Source organism: Rhinatrema bivittatum, chromosome 1 (assembly GCF_901001135.1).
Source record: "Rhinatrema bivittatum chromosome 1, aRhiBiv1.1, whole genome shotgun sequence".
NCBI lineage: Eukaryota > Metazoa > Chordata > Amphibia > Gymnophiona > Rhinatrematidae > Rhinatrema > Rhinatrema bivittatum.
The window spans coordinates 762101566-762116638 of record NC_042615.1 but is presented as its reverse complement, the minus strand read 5'-3'; the positions used below and the strand labels follow the sequence as shown (position 1 = coordinate 762116638).

Below are 15073 nucleotides of genomic sequence, written 5' to 3'. Positions count from 1 at the left end.
GCCATCAACATGCATTTGCATGTTGCGGGCGCTATTAGTTTCGGGGGGGGGGGGGGGGGGGTTGGACGTGCATTTTTGTCATGCTATTACCCCTTACTGATTAAGGGGTAAAGCTAGCGCGTCGAAAACGCTCGTCCAAACGTGGGTTAACAGTGAGCTCCACCGGTCTTTTTCTGCTGTCAATACTATGTTACTACGCAAGGTAATTTGCTTTGACCATTTCAAAGGATAGGCAAACAGGAGGAAGTCCTGGAGCTTCACAGCTTAACAGGAGCAGGTCAGACAGTAAAGTTTGCAGAGCACTGCTGTACAAAAGGTTTCAAACAAAAAGATAATTAACCACTACCTGTGGGATAAGAGTTAAACCATCCATTAAAGGTATGCTAATAGTTTGTTGAAGACTCAGGAGGAGATAACGATGAAATAATGAAAGATGGGAATTATTCTCACACAAAAGGCAAGGGGGGAGGGGGAGGGGATCAACCTATTCTGTTTAGATATCTTGAGGACCTAATAAAAATTCCACTGTCATTCCCAATGTAGGAAATCTAGTTTTGCCAACAATTAAGCATTGTTCAGACAGTGGGTCTTCATTTATTTAGCTATTTATTTCTTTAATAATATTTATTTCACACCCTTTGGGGCAGGGTACAATAAAACACTCATAAAAAAAAGAGCAAACTGTAATACAACAAATAAGACATCAAGGCTGGAAAGCATTTGCAAAGTTGAATTTAGTTACTAAAAGCCTCACTAAACAGATGAGTTTTCAGGAGCTTGCTGAGTTGCTTGGGGTTTTGTGTGAGCCTCACGAGTAAAGGAAGAGTGTTCCAGAGTGAAGGCCCAGCTATGGGGAAGGAATGTTTTTGGGCCACTTTGGGAGAGGGAAAATCTAGCAGAAATTCGACTGGAAGACGGGAGAGCGCAGGGTGGAGTGTACGTGGGCAAAGTGGCGAAAAGGCATTGTGAAGAAGAATATGTATTGTGATGGTGACTTTCTATTTGATGTGCCAGGATATGGGTAACCAGTGTAAATCTTTAAGAATAGGAGTAATGTGCCGATAAGCAAGCGAGCGATGGAGTTTTGGACTTTCTGTAAAGATCTAATGGAGGTTTGAGGGCAGCCAATGAAGAGTGAGTTGCCAAGGTCTATGGTGGGGAAAATTAAGGTTTGAAGAACAGTATGGAACAACATAGTGTGTTCTAAAACAATTTTCAAGTGACATAACATTCTAACTGGGTCATTTATCATTTCGCATTAGGGCCTTATCATGTGTGAAAATGCTGTAACGCACACAATAATGCCATAACACATGCGATAAATAACGCAACGTATCATGTGTCAGCAAATTAAAAATTTGAGTATTTCGAGTGGGAGGAGTTTGGGTGGAGTAAATGGAAATGAGGGTCTGCTAGTGCGGCGTGTGATAGAGTAATGCACACTACTGCGGGATTTAACACTGGATATAACTACACCTTTTTTTTTTTTGTAGTACGGTGAAAAAACTATTTATTGTGCTCCCGCGGCCAATATCTAATCTGAAAACCTGGCTTTTTAAACAAGCATTTTATAAAGATAAAGAAAAGGAGAAAAATAGTTGAGCGATAAGGATGCACCAAGCTAGAAGTTTTTAGTAACCTACATAAGCACATTAATGTTAAAATCAAACTGCCTAATTTGTTCCTAACAATCAGGTTTAATTTACACACCTAGTTTATTATTTTACATTGTTACCGTACTATGATGGCACACGAGTAATTTGTAATCTATACCACCCATATTTCTCTTTATCGTGCCCTTCTGTAAACCGTTGTGATGGTATTTAACTTAACGACGGTATAGAAAATTTTTTAAATAAATAAAATAAATAAATAAATATTGCAGATCATGGGTATTATCGCAGTGATTATCGCGTGTGATTAAAAAAAGGAATGAGAACGGACACACTCACCAGGCCTTCCTTCCCCAGTAAAACCACCTGTTCTTACCTGGTCTTGTGTCCTAAAGCCAGAATGTTTGTGGAAAGTTTAATTGCAAAGGAATGCAGGATGCTTCGGGAGGCTCATTGCAGATAACAAGCGGAACATCACCCCCCCTCAAGAACAGGCAAGGCCTGTTCCAAGCCCTCCTAGGGAAGTCCCTGCACTGGAGGCAGGGTCAGGACCCAGGGCAGTACCTGGCATGCAGGTGGCCACAGTGGAGGGAGCTTATCTTTCCTTCATGAACATCCCTTGCTGGGCATGACAGAGAACTATGTGGTTTGCAGGAATCGCCTCAGTTCTCGGGCTGTCCTGGAATTATATGAAGAAATCCTAGGGGATTTGGATCCGGTCACAGAAGGTCCCACTCTATGCCTGGCCTCACCAAACTGTTGGCCACCCTGCATTTCATGGCAACTGGCTCCTTCCAAATGACGGTAGGGGTTGTGAGGGGAATGTCCCAAACCACTTTTTCCCCGCTGTCTGGATCAGGTCATCGTAGAAGTCTCTGACTGCATTAATCACTACATTGCATTTTCTCGGGACAGGCAGGGCTTGATGGGCTTGAAGAGAGGCTTTTATGTCTTCGCAAACTTTCCCAATGTTCTGGGAGGTAACGACTGCACTCACATGGCCATCATTCCACCCCGTGACTGGGAGGAGATGTACCGCAACAGAAAGCTCTTCCACTCCATCAATGTGCAAGTGGTCTGTGATGCTCAAATGTTCATCTTCAACATGGTGGCCAGGCACCCAGGAGCAGCGCATGATTCCTTTATACTTAGGCAGTCAGGAGTGCGTGAACATTTTGAGGATGGCCTGAACGGTGATGGTTGGCTTATAGGTAAGAGAGATGCTTCTTTCTATATTCTATCTCTGGCTATGTGTTTGTGGCAAATGACATGGACATAGGGAGTGGCTGGGGGAGAGGGAAAGCATAGCTGCCATGACAAGTGACTTGTACACTTACGTCCTCAGGCATTGCCCCAGGGCCTGGCTTTTTATCCCCATGCTGCATAGGCCAGCTAATCTTGTGATGGCAAACAATGCACCGGCCCTAAAGCTTGGTGTGTGTGCTGAAACTATACACTTTCAACATGTTCAGTGTGAAAATGGCCTGTTCTTATCCTCCCTTTGGGAGCTATTTAAATCTCACTGGTTAATGGCAAGCTTGAAGTGTCTACACTGCTGCTACTCCATGATCCCGTGTGGCTGGTTCGTGAAACGTCATTCAAGGTGTTGGCCACAGTTTAAGATGGCGCCAGCCGCCCATTGCTCCTACCATGTGACAGGGGCCGGCCAATAGCACCGATAGCCCCTGTCACATGGTGCCATTTTGTTTACTGGCAGCCGACGGCCAGAGAGCAGGAGATCGTTCCTGGGATCCCCGCTGGACCACCAGGGACTTTAGGCAAGTTTTGGGGGGAGTCAGGAGGGTGGGGGATTGTAAATAATTAAATCTGAAGGATCGGGGTGTTTGGAGTTTTTTTTGGATCAGGACAGCCAAAAAAAACGGTCAGAACCACAGGAAACGAAATTTCCCGCGGTTCTACGAAAACGAAACTGGAAACGATTGTCGGTACGATACACATCTCTACAATGTATGATTGATGGCTTAAATCTGTCTTTGCTGCAGGAGATTGAGGGTTCGGTTGCTTCTCACCCTGTTACTATTTCCAACACGCCGGCAGAGACCTTATGTAATACCCGCTGTGTCCTCAAATGCATCTTCAGTGTTCTCAAAAGTCGATTTCGCTGTTTGGACAAAATGGGTGGAGCTTTAATGTATGCCCCACCCAAAGTTGGAGCTGCTCTGCTGTGTCTTCCAAAATCTCGCTCTATACCATGGACTACAAATGGTTGTAGTTCCATATCTCCTCCCGAATCCCTCAAACATCCTTGCATGAGCCGAGGACACCATGCTGAGTAGCAGCCAACTTCTCCAAAACCTTAAACAACACTACTTTGCCTGATAGGCCTCACCCTTTCCAGGAAAGGGAGGCCAGTAGACTGTTAGCTGTTGCTCTCCTCGCTATCATCTTTCTTTTTTTTCACTGCTTCTCTGTCTGGGTCACTGTGTAACTGAAACACATATGCCTACTCTTAATTCGTCTTGACAATGAAGCCATTCAGTGTACTGGAAAAATAGTTGTGAAAGTAAAAATGACATGAAATACACCCTCCTATGCAATTTGTAAATAATAATTACAATGTGCAGAAGGTGAGGGCCTTGGCCGTTGTACTGTCACTAACAGGTCACTAACTTCTTAATCCCTCTACATTTTTTACTTTTATTATGGATCTTTTTTAAAAAATCTTTAATATTTGTTTTTTGTATGTATTTTATAGTCTCCTTGAATTTGTTACTGCAATGTATTTCTTTGAATTTGTTTTATGCTTTTGTAAACCATTGTAATGTAATTACGAATGACGGTATATAAAATCTTTTAAATAAATAAATAGATAAATAAATAAACGTCATGTAGGTTTGGTTAGCTTCTCAGCAAGCCTACACCAGGATGCATGGCATAATGCTCCAGGACCCCCTGCAATGACCAGCTCATTATCCTGGACGCTGAACTTGATAGCCCTGAGACAAGGGCGTCCTGCTGCCTGGCTGCCAGAAGGGGGTACCACTTCTGCTTCCGGAGAAGGGGGGTCCTCCTTTTCCTCATTCTCCCTCCCACTACCTTCTCCCCTCCAATTCCTCTTCCCTTCCCCCCCCCCCCCCCCGCTACTTTCCGACTGAAGGCAGGATTGGGAATCAGATGGTGTCCTGCCTTCACTTGTATTTTCCTATGAGCTCGGAGATGTCACCATCACCATATAGTTTCTAATGACTGAGAGCATACCCATCTCTCCTGAGCAAAGGCTGACATCACAGAAGCCAGCAGTTAGGTGTGTTTGAACCTCCTGCCTTCACATCACCTGTCACAGCTAGCCTTACAGAGATATTGAGATGTCTGGGTGCTGTAAGGCCCTTGACTGTTATGGCTCACTGATAGTCATGTGGTGCAGCTGTATGTACGTATGTATGTACCCAGAAAGTATGCAGCGTTTTTTTGCTTTGAACAATAGCTAATATCTCTTACAGTCCTGGTGCTATCTGTTACCACCCTTAAAGCACATAGGCTGAGCACTCCTGCACCAAACAGCTTGCACTCCACACGCTTCCGTGATTTAATGGTTGCAGGCCCTTGCTAATCCACATGCCTGTCATGACTTGTGGGGAATCAGGAAAAGCTGCTGTCCTCTATGCTGTGCCTCATGAGTTGTAAGTCACTTTTACTGTTAGTGGTGAGCAGGGCAGGTTAGTGGTGAGCAGGGCAGGGCTGCTCTGTGTAAAGCATTAAGGATAGAGAAACTGTTGTCAACTGATGACTTCATGAGCCTATAAACTGCCTCCATGGTACACGGCACACAGTGCTGAATGTATAGGCCTACTGCTCCCAGAGGTCTCATGTGGGCACTGCTGTCCCATGCCTCAAACATCTTGCATAGTGCAGCTCAATGAAAGGCAAAAGGTGGATAATAATAATATAATAAAAACAACAGAAAAGGTCTCCTTGGTGGTGAGCACTGCATTATTGTAAGGGTTGGGTTCTCTCAATTATACATGAGTTTAGTTCCTTTAAAGCTGTATCCTCTTTGTTCTACTGTTATGGGTTTGGTTATTAGAGATAATATTTTGGAGATTGTGTCTGTATTTGTATATGGAATAACAAATGGCAGTGTTTATTAGGGAGGGGTCGTGGGAGTCTGACTGGTGAGGGGTGCCTGTGATATGCCTCTCACTGCAGCCCTTCGGGTAGCCTCACTTCCGCTAACTAAACCATGTGTGAAGTTGGAGAAGATGGTTGCAAGGTTAGGAAAAGTCCCTGTACTAAATCTAAGTTAAACACACTTAAGAAAAAGAATGAAGGCAACCAATTATCTGTCAAGCTGCTTAAAAAACAAAACTGATTTAGTGTCTGTGGCTAAAGTTCACACCTCATGCTATGTCATAAATCTGGGAAGGTGGTAATCCTGAAGCACCGTGTACTGAGATCAGTCACTTTGGAGCCCAGCAGGGAGGACCCAGCAACTCCCCGAGGATTCAGCGTGCCAGTAATGCTCCAGGTCCTGAGACTCTGTCTGAAGCCCTGCAGCAGGGAGCTGCACGCTCCTGACAATCAGTTACACACACTACGGCTTCTTGCTGGTTACAGGGTTGTTGGGTTTTTTTTTCAGTTTTTGTAAACACACAAAAAAATTATTCCAGCGATTCATCTTGATGGCAGAGCTGTCACGAAGGCTTACTTGGCCCTGGGGGATGCAGTATCAGATACCTTCAGCACCCTGGACGTTCCCTGAAATCCCTTCATGCACGCTGCCCTTTGGAAATATCCCGAGGCCGCTAGACCCTTCTGATTTTATTTTCACTGTAGAAACGAGAACCCATGTCATTCGCCTTTTATTTGTCATACTCTGGGCTCACCATACAGGTAGCAGTTTCAGCCTCCTTAGAAGATACTGTGATAGCCTGAAGAAGGGGTGCTTAAGGCTGCCTTAGCGCTGGGAGTTACTGGGGGGAGAGGGGTGCCAGTTCACAACACCATATAGCTGGACATTTTAATGACAGACGTTAAGGGAAAAGGATGAATTTCAGCTTTGGGATTTTGAAACTATATAACTTTTGAGCAAAGGTGGTGTCAAACTAGGAAGTCTACATTTGAAAAAGAGGCTACATACTGTTTTGCTTTTTAAATAATGAATATTCAATGTTTCAATAAATTATGTTTTGCATCTATAGATAGCTAGATAGACAGATAGGTAGATAGATATTATCAGACAACAAAGAGTTAAATGAAATAATGATCTTTTTTGGTATTTATTGAATAACTGTGAAGAATTATTAAGACATATCTCATTTACTTTGGTTTCTGAAAGTTGAAGTAGAGATTTAATTCCTTCGATTCTTCTAAATAAGTTTAATGTATGGAATAATTGCTCATTTGGCAGTACATTGATATTTGATTTCTAAATTTAAGAATAGTATGAGTAAGCTATCATTAATGGTCCAGTGGTATTGGATGCAAGGTGGCACCCTAGGCAAATCATTAGTCTTGCCTTCCTATCCTCCCTCCTCACACTCTCTCTCTGTCACATACACACACACAGACACCTTTCCTACTGACAGTGACTTCAGCACACTATCCTTCTCTGTCTCTCCCTCACCCTCTTCCCAGAATCCTCTTCTCTCTTCCCATCCCTGTCCAGCAGTATCCCCTCTTTCTCTCCCACATTTTGCCCAACATTTCTCTCTATCCCCCACTTTGTTTTCAGTGCCTCCTTCTCTCGCCCCTTCCATGCCCAGCAGTGTCCCCATTACCCCCTGTCCAGCACCCCTTCTCTCCCCACCCTCTACCCAATTAAGCTGTTGTGAGTGTTTCGGTGGACCCTTGGGCCAGCCTGACGGAGAGGATGGATGGTGAGAAGAGAAGTCTCCATGGATGAGATACAGACCGGGAGGTGGATACTTGGCCAAGCGATGAAATAGATCTAAACAAAAAAACCACCCCGACCCTTTAAAACTAATCCCTTAGCTTCCCCCACCCTCCCGACCCCCCCAAAAATATTTTACAGGTACATGGTGGTCCAATGGGGGTCCCGGGAGCGATCTCCCACTCTCGGGCCGTCGGCTGCCACTAATAAAAATAGCGCCAATGGCCTTTGCCCTTACCATGTGATAGGGTATCCGTGCCATTGGCCGGCCCCTGTCACATGGAGGGAGCACTGGTTGGCCAGCGCTATCTTTAAAAATGGTGCGGGCCATCCAGTGCTCCTACCATGTGACAGGGGCCGGCCAATGGCACGGATACCCTGTCACATGGTAAGGGCAAAGAGCCATCGGTGCCATTTTGATTAGTGGCAGCCGACGGCCCGGGAGCGGGAGATCGCTCCCGGGACACCCAGTGGACCACCAGGTACCTGTAAAAGGTTTTTGGGGGGGTCGGGAGGGTGGGGGAAGCTAAGGGATTAGTTTTAAAGGGTCGGGGTGGGTTTAGGGGTTATTTTTGTGTGCCATTTTTCCCGCCCTCCCCCAAAATGATAAGAGAACCCCCACAAACAATATCATGGGGTTTTCCTATCGTTTTGGGGGAGCCCCCGATTTCTGACGATTTTGAAAATATCGACGATATTTTCAATCATCCGAAGCCTGATTCACATCCCTAATACCTATCTGGATGCTTTTATCAGGTACGATTTGGGAATTTTACCTGTGATTGCAATTCTGTAACAACCAGCATACCACAGGGTTCATCACTTATCTGCGCCATTATTCAATAGATACCTCACTCCCTTACTGGCAGGTCCCAGCGAGAACTACAGACTTTACGTGGATGATATTCAGCTTTTTATCCCATTTCAGTATTCATGAACTGACACTTTCAAACACATCTCACTTCACTTAGAATCTGTGAACATTCCATAACATGTCATTACTAAACGTTGATAAAACTGAACTTATCTTATCATGCTCACAACTATGAGAAATGTACCTGCTGACATCACATCTGTATTCCATTTCTCTGGATGTACTGTTCCAGTCAAGCAGCATGCAAAGATGAGTAATAATCAATATACATCTATGAAGAAGCATATTCAATCTGTGGTAAGAAAAAAAAAAAGCTTTCTACTTGTTACATCTCTTGAGACACCTAAAGCCATTACTTGGTCCTCAGGATTTCCGAACTGTACTACAGGCATTAATTCTGACAAATCTTGACTATTGCAATGCTCTTTACATAGGACTCCCTTCCAACACTATTCGCTCTCAATAAATAATCCAGAACTGAGTGGCACACTTACTGGTGCATGACCATAGTACCCAAGTCAAAAAAAAATATATAAAAATTAAAAAAAAATAAAAATAAAAATAAAAAAAATAAAATCCTTGCAACTACTCCATAATGTCTCAATTCCTTGGTTTAACACTATACTGCAGCTTGTATACTAAGGTCAGCAAACAAAAATCTGTTGGAGATTCCATCTTGAGTCAACTAGAGAGAGGGCCTTTTCAATTGCATGTCCAAAACTGTGTAACTCCTTTCTTAAACCTCTTCATTCCATCGCAAGTACAAAATCATTTAAAAAAAACATTGCAGACTTACCTTTTTTTGCAAGCATTTGGGTATTTCAAATCTTGTTGAGTTTGTACAATACATGTCTAAAGCTAACTGGAACTGAATTATTTCATTTTGATTTTGACGGCACAGTTGTGTATGTCCTTTCAGATCAGGGACATTCAAAGTTTTAATGTTTGGCTTATTATAAGTGTTGTATCTTCTTTTTGTGCATGTCGACTTTGGAATCTTCCTAAAACATGTGTGTGTGTATGTGAAAAACAAATGTTTTCATGCAAATAAATAATTGGACTATTTTTTCTCAGCTCCACCACTTACCACCACCATCATGGCTAGGGACACAAGCTCTGTCTTTTTCCCTCATTCTTGTCATCTCTATTAAGCTTCCATTTCTTCTCTTCTTAGTCCTCTTTAGCTTTTTCATATCTTTCAGCCCTCTCCCTTATACCTCTGCTCCGTTTTCCTCTGTCCTACCCTTCTACTTCTTTTCTTTGTCTCCCATGCCCTCCACTTCCTTTTCCAAATTATCCCTCATCCATATAATCCCTTCTTTCGTATTCTTAACCCTTGCTCTCATCCTGCCTTCCTCACTCCTTCTTGGCATCTTGCCTCTTTCCTCAGCATCTTCTCCCTGCCTCCTTCCACCCTTCCCCCTTTCAACTGCCCTCCTGTTTCTTTCCCCAACATCTGCCTCACTGACTCCACTCCCTTTTCCAGCTTCCGCCCTCCTGCCTCTTTCCTTCTTACCTAGCATCCCTCTTCCTGCCTCCTTTCCCCTTCCCCAGCATCCAATTCCTGCCTCATTCTCCCCTTTCCTAGCATCTGCCCCATCCCCTTTCCCTTTCTCCAGCATCTGTTTCCCTTCTCCCTTATACTTAGGATCACCAACTTTCAACTATGAAAATTCCAAACATTTGGAAGCTGCCAATGGTGTCTTTCCACTTATGACCATCTCCAGAGCATCTTCTGAGAGCCTACAAAGCAACCCGACAACATCCCTCTTCAGTTTCACTTGTATAATGGGCGGAGGATCCCACAGCAGGGGATGCAGGCAGAGTAGGATGCAGATGCACAGCTCAGAGCAGGTGATCACCCTGATCTAAATGCTGAAGATGCTGCTCTAGCTACTGGCTGAATATCTGGGCCTGAGTCTAGCCATAGTAACATAGTAGATGAAAGCAGATCTAGTCCAAAATGGCCCATCCAGACTGCCCAGTTAAGATTCATCCACTTTAGGTAGATGCACAAGTAAAATCTCATATGCCACCCAATGCCATAGTCCCCCATTCTTTTATTTGTTCACTCAACCCTTTTTCTATCTATCCCTAGTCCTCCATTCTTTTATTTGTTCACTCAACCCTTTTTCTATCTATCCTCCACAGCTGTCCCAATCATAGACAAAAACTACCACAGTGACGGACCCCACCACCTCCACTAGTCGGTCATTTTAGGCCTTGCCATCTTCAGCTTTGCCTCATGCCAACACCTAGGTCTCCTTCCATCTCTTATTACTAACGGAGTTATTTTTCCATCCCATGAAAGGCCATTATCGCGTACGTTAGGGCCTTATCGCAGCGGTAGCATTCAAATTAGGTGGAGGGGAGGAGTTGGGGAGGAGTTAGGGAGAGGGATTAGGGAAATAGGAAAGGTAGCACCGCTGCCGGCGATAATGTTTAGAACATTATCGTCGGCAGTAACATAGGAAATAACACCACCTTTTATGGTGGTGCTCTGCCCGCGATAGCCTGCAGCATGGCCGCACCATGGCAGGCAAAACCGCACCACCGTGGTACGGCCGGCTGCAGGCTATCGCCCAACCGCCCCCTTCTTCGCCCCCTGCCCCCCCTTTACCGCCGCATTCATCATTACGCAAGGAATGATGAATCCAGGCCTAAATTTGGTAATAATCCCCACAGCAACTAATTAGTGTTGCTACAGTAAATGAAGCTCTGTCCTCCCCATTCTGCTTTGTTTGGGTTTAAGTGCAGAAAGCATTTTTATGTTCATAAATCATATTTCATGCTCAAAACACATGCTTTGTGTGCATATAGCAAGTTTTCTGTATTTAAAGTCCTGACTACAGTCCCTGGCACTGGAACTCCAGTTAATGTCTTCATTACCATTAAATTTATATCAGGGGAGAGCAAAGTAGTTTGTGTGCACCTATCGAGTGCACCTAATCACCCTCTGTAGACGCAAAAAACCAGCAAAAGATTGCTGGTACCTGGCAGATTAAACAATTTATCAAGGCATAGGCTTTCAAGGATAAGAGTTTTAGGTACTTGAAAAACTCAAATAAACCAACTGAACAGTCTGGGTAATATGTGTCAGTAAGGTGCCATTTTAAAGGAAAAAATATATTTTTGACATGATAGAAACAAATTAACAATTTTTGTCAACTCTCCCTGCAGTATTTCGCTTTAAAATTATAAAAAGCAAAACATTTCACAATAAGTTAAATCATATTTTACCTTTTTGGCTAGAGAGGTCTCTGTGTGAGGAAGGATGCACCATACTAGCACTTAAGAGCCACGGCAGCTTAACTTTCAGATTTGGTTTTGTGCCATCATAAACCCCCCACTCCTCTCTTCCCACGCAATACTCAAAATAATTAATCAGTAACAAAATGTAAAAAGACATCAGTTAAAGTACCATGGCATACTAATGAAATATTGTTTTCTGAGATAGGGTGAGATTGCTTTTTGAAAGGCTACAAAGAAAATTTGTTTGAACTGCCAACATGATTCTATCGAGACAGACATTTGTAGCTTTTTTTTTAAAAAACAAATATTTACCTATTTGGGCTTCTTCCAAGGCTATAAAATAAAAAATACCAAAGGAACTCTTTCAGGAGCAGAAGGCAAAGAAAGAAGAAGGCATTGGAAGAGAATGAGTGGGGGAAAGTCACTACCGGGGCCTGGTTACTCTCAGAAAGGCTGCTCCTGTCCCAAGCGTCGCCAACGCTGGAACTCACCCACCCGGTGCCCTCACCAGCTCTGATCTCTCACTTGCTTTTTAAATTTATAGGCATTTTTTTTTTCCTACAGTGGAATTTTTTATTGTGCTACCACTGATAACGAGCCACAACTCCTTGTTTCCACGTTCAGCTTCCATGGACAGTGAACACTAGCGAAAAGAGGGGAACAGAGTAGGCCTCCATGCACCAGGACAGAGTTAGCTGAGGCAGGGTGGGCATTCTGCCTCCTGTCCCTTCTCAGGCCTTGCTAGGATGGTGGGAGAAGCGGTAATGCGTCTGTAGCTGGCCGTAGTGCTCTTGCTCACAGGTTTGCTGGTGCCACTGGTTATACTGGAGTGGAGCGAGCTCACTGATAGCAAAGAAGGTTTCAGGAAGATGCAGACGGAGGTCTAAACTCCGGACTTTTCTGGGCATTATATTCATCCTTCTGGCTTCTAGACATTAGTATAAAAATCTGTACAGTCCAGAAAAAATCCAGATAGTTGGCAACCCTACTTATGTTCCCCCTCTTTTCCAGCATCTATCCCCTTCTGAATCTTCCCCCCCCCCACCCCCCTCCCTCTAGCATCTGCACCCTGACTCTTCTCCTCCCCTTCCCCCTTCCCTAATATCACTCCCCCATTCCTGCCTCCCTCAGATAGTCTTAACTGAATGGCAGGATCCATTCCACCTTTCCCGACTGCTCTGCCTCATCCATACTGGCACAACAACTATGTTCAAAACTCGTGGGCTGGCACAACCTGCTGATGCTGATGATGCATGAAAGTAGCAAGAGGAAGTGCAACCCACAAATTTTGAATATGTGTGTAGTTCCAGCATGGATAAAGCAGGGTGGCAGGATGGGTTCCAGTCACGTCTTCTGCCAGATACTGTGGGATGTGGGGTGTGTGTGGCCACTGGAGGAATGCTGTGTGGCTGTACATTGGCCCCACTCGGCCCCACCGCAGTGTTTTTTTTGCCACACCCCACAATTTGACTACCTACAATAGGCAACCACCTATCACATAATGGTAAAACCAGCCTTGTCTAAATCTAATAAATGTGTATCATCAGCAAATGCTTTACAGTCAGTATATTTTATTGCACAGAAAACAATTTGTACTCCTGTCAAATCCCATTAAATTGTTTTCCGTAGTTCAAACAAATGTTGGTTTTGTAATATAACTATTGGAGTCTTTGAACATATGTTTTTTTCATGTCCAAAATTTTGGAGTTTTGGTGCCACTTTTGGGCTCTCATTACAGTTATTTTATATTTGGATATGAATAATACTTCCTGTCAACTAGTTATATTTAGATTGCTGCATTTGCAAAATCTGTAATAATGTGCATTAAGTGATTATTAGATATACTCATGTCTTTGGTGCTTCAGAGAGCATTGAGTGATTGAAAAGAAGTTTACCAATTATTATTATTTGTGGTGGTGGAGAACAGTAAGAATAACAAATGAAATCTTTGTTACTGATAAGAGTAGGAGACTGAAAGTAGCATCTGATATATAGAATCCAGTTTGAAGATTTTTTAAACAATACTGATACATATGTATCTAATTTTTGTAATATGCATATCCCTCTGTTATGTGTGAATGTTTTTGTTTACTTGTTCTGTAATAATTATCTTTATGAAAAGGCTGTTGTGGAAGTAGGACACTGTGAAAGCAGGAGAGCATAAAATATGGCTGTGGTTAAGCTCATTTCCTATCTACCACATTGTGTAGGCAATTTTCATGAATCATGATACATAATTGCATCATGCGTAGCATCAACATGTGCATGTTATTTTACATGGCATGTGTTGATTTATGCTTGGTGCATTATTTTTCAGTTTATATATAGCCTGCAGCCTCCTCTTTGAGAGTATGTTAGGCGTTGGAGAGAGGAGAGGAGAGTTGGTGAGTCAATTAGTGGGAGTAGGAGCTTATAGATTTTTGATTTCCTGAGGGCATTGTCTTGTCTTCTGTTGTTATCTGTTTCCCTTTGTCTTTTTTATGAGGATGAAAATTTTTGTCAGTTTGTCCTGGTTGTCTCTCTGTGTTTGACGAGTGGAGGAATGGTGGTGAGGCAGATGAGGAGTGGTGAGGCATGGTGGTGAGGAGTGAAGGTGTCGAGGAGTGGAGAGGTTGGGGCATGAGAGGCATAGGTATAGAGGAGAGGTCAGGCATGAGGAGAGGAAGGGGGAGGAGGGTGGAGAGGAGGAGGGAGGACAAGGGCAGGAGTGCTAGGTGGAGGAGTCAGACCGGGACAGGGACAGAAGTAGAGATAGGCAGGAGGGAAGAGATAGGAAGAGGCAGGAGGGGGAAAAGGATAGGCAGCGATTACGGAGGGAGGATGACATCAGGCTAGGGATAGACAGAGAGGGCAAAGGGGAGGTGAGTTGATAGGGCAAATGCAGGAGGGGGGGGGGGAGGAAGGGGGAGAGGGGAGTGGTAGCGAGACTGAGGAAAGGAAGGACACATCTTCGGAAGTGGAAGTGGCACCCCATTCTGGCAGCCAGGTACTGATAAGACAGGCTAAGAGAGAATTTGAAAAGAAGTTGGCCATAGAGGCAAAAACTCACAGTAAAAACTTTTTAAAATATATTCGAAGCAGAAAGCCTGCGAGGCAGTCAGTTGGGCCGTTAGATGATCAAGAGGTTAAAGGGGCACTTAGAGAAGATAAGGCCATCGCGGAAAGATTAAATGATTTCTTTGCTTCGGTGTTTACTGAAGAGGATGTTGAGGAGGTACCCGTACTGGAGAAGGTTTTCATGGGTAATGATTCAGATGAACTGAAGCAAATCATGGTGAACCTAGAAATTTCAGATCTATTAGTAAAAATGTGTAACCTATCATTAAAATCATCCATTGTACCTGAAGACTGGAGGGTGGCAAATGTAACACCAATATTTGAAAAGGCTCCAGGAGGAATCCGGGAAACTACCAGTAAGCCTGACTTCAGTGCCAGGAAAAATATTGAAAGTGTTCTAAATATCAAAATCACAGAACATATAGA

At 43.7% G+C, this 15073-nt stretch overlaps 1 protein-coding gene across 1 annotated transcript in view; it reads left to right on the top strand.

The window, feature by feature from the left end:
- Positions 1–4346, top strand: part of LOC115072950 (putative nuclease HARBI1) — a 117070-nt gene extending 112724 nt beyond the window's left edge. Inside the window, exons 3-4 of the mRNA XM_029570984.1 lie at positions 2529–2824; positions 3617–4346. Coding sequence (XP_029426844.1) covers positions 2529–2824; positions 3617–3624 — 304 coding nt within the window. The 3' untranslated portion in view covers positions 3625–4346. The remainder of the gene's footprint in view (positions 1–2528; positions 2825–3616) is intronic.
- The last annotated feature ends 10727 nt before the right edge of the window (positions 4347–15073 follow it).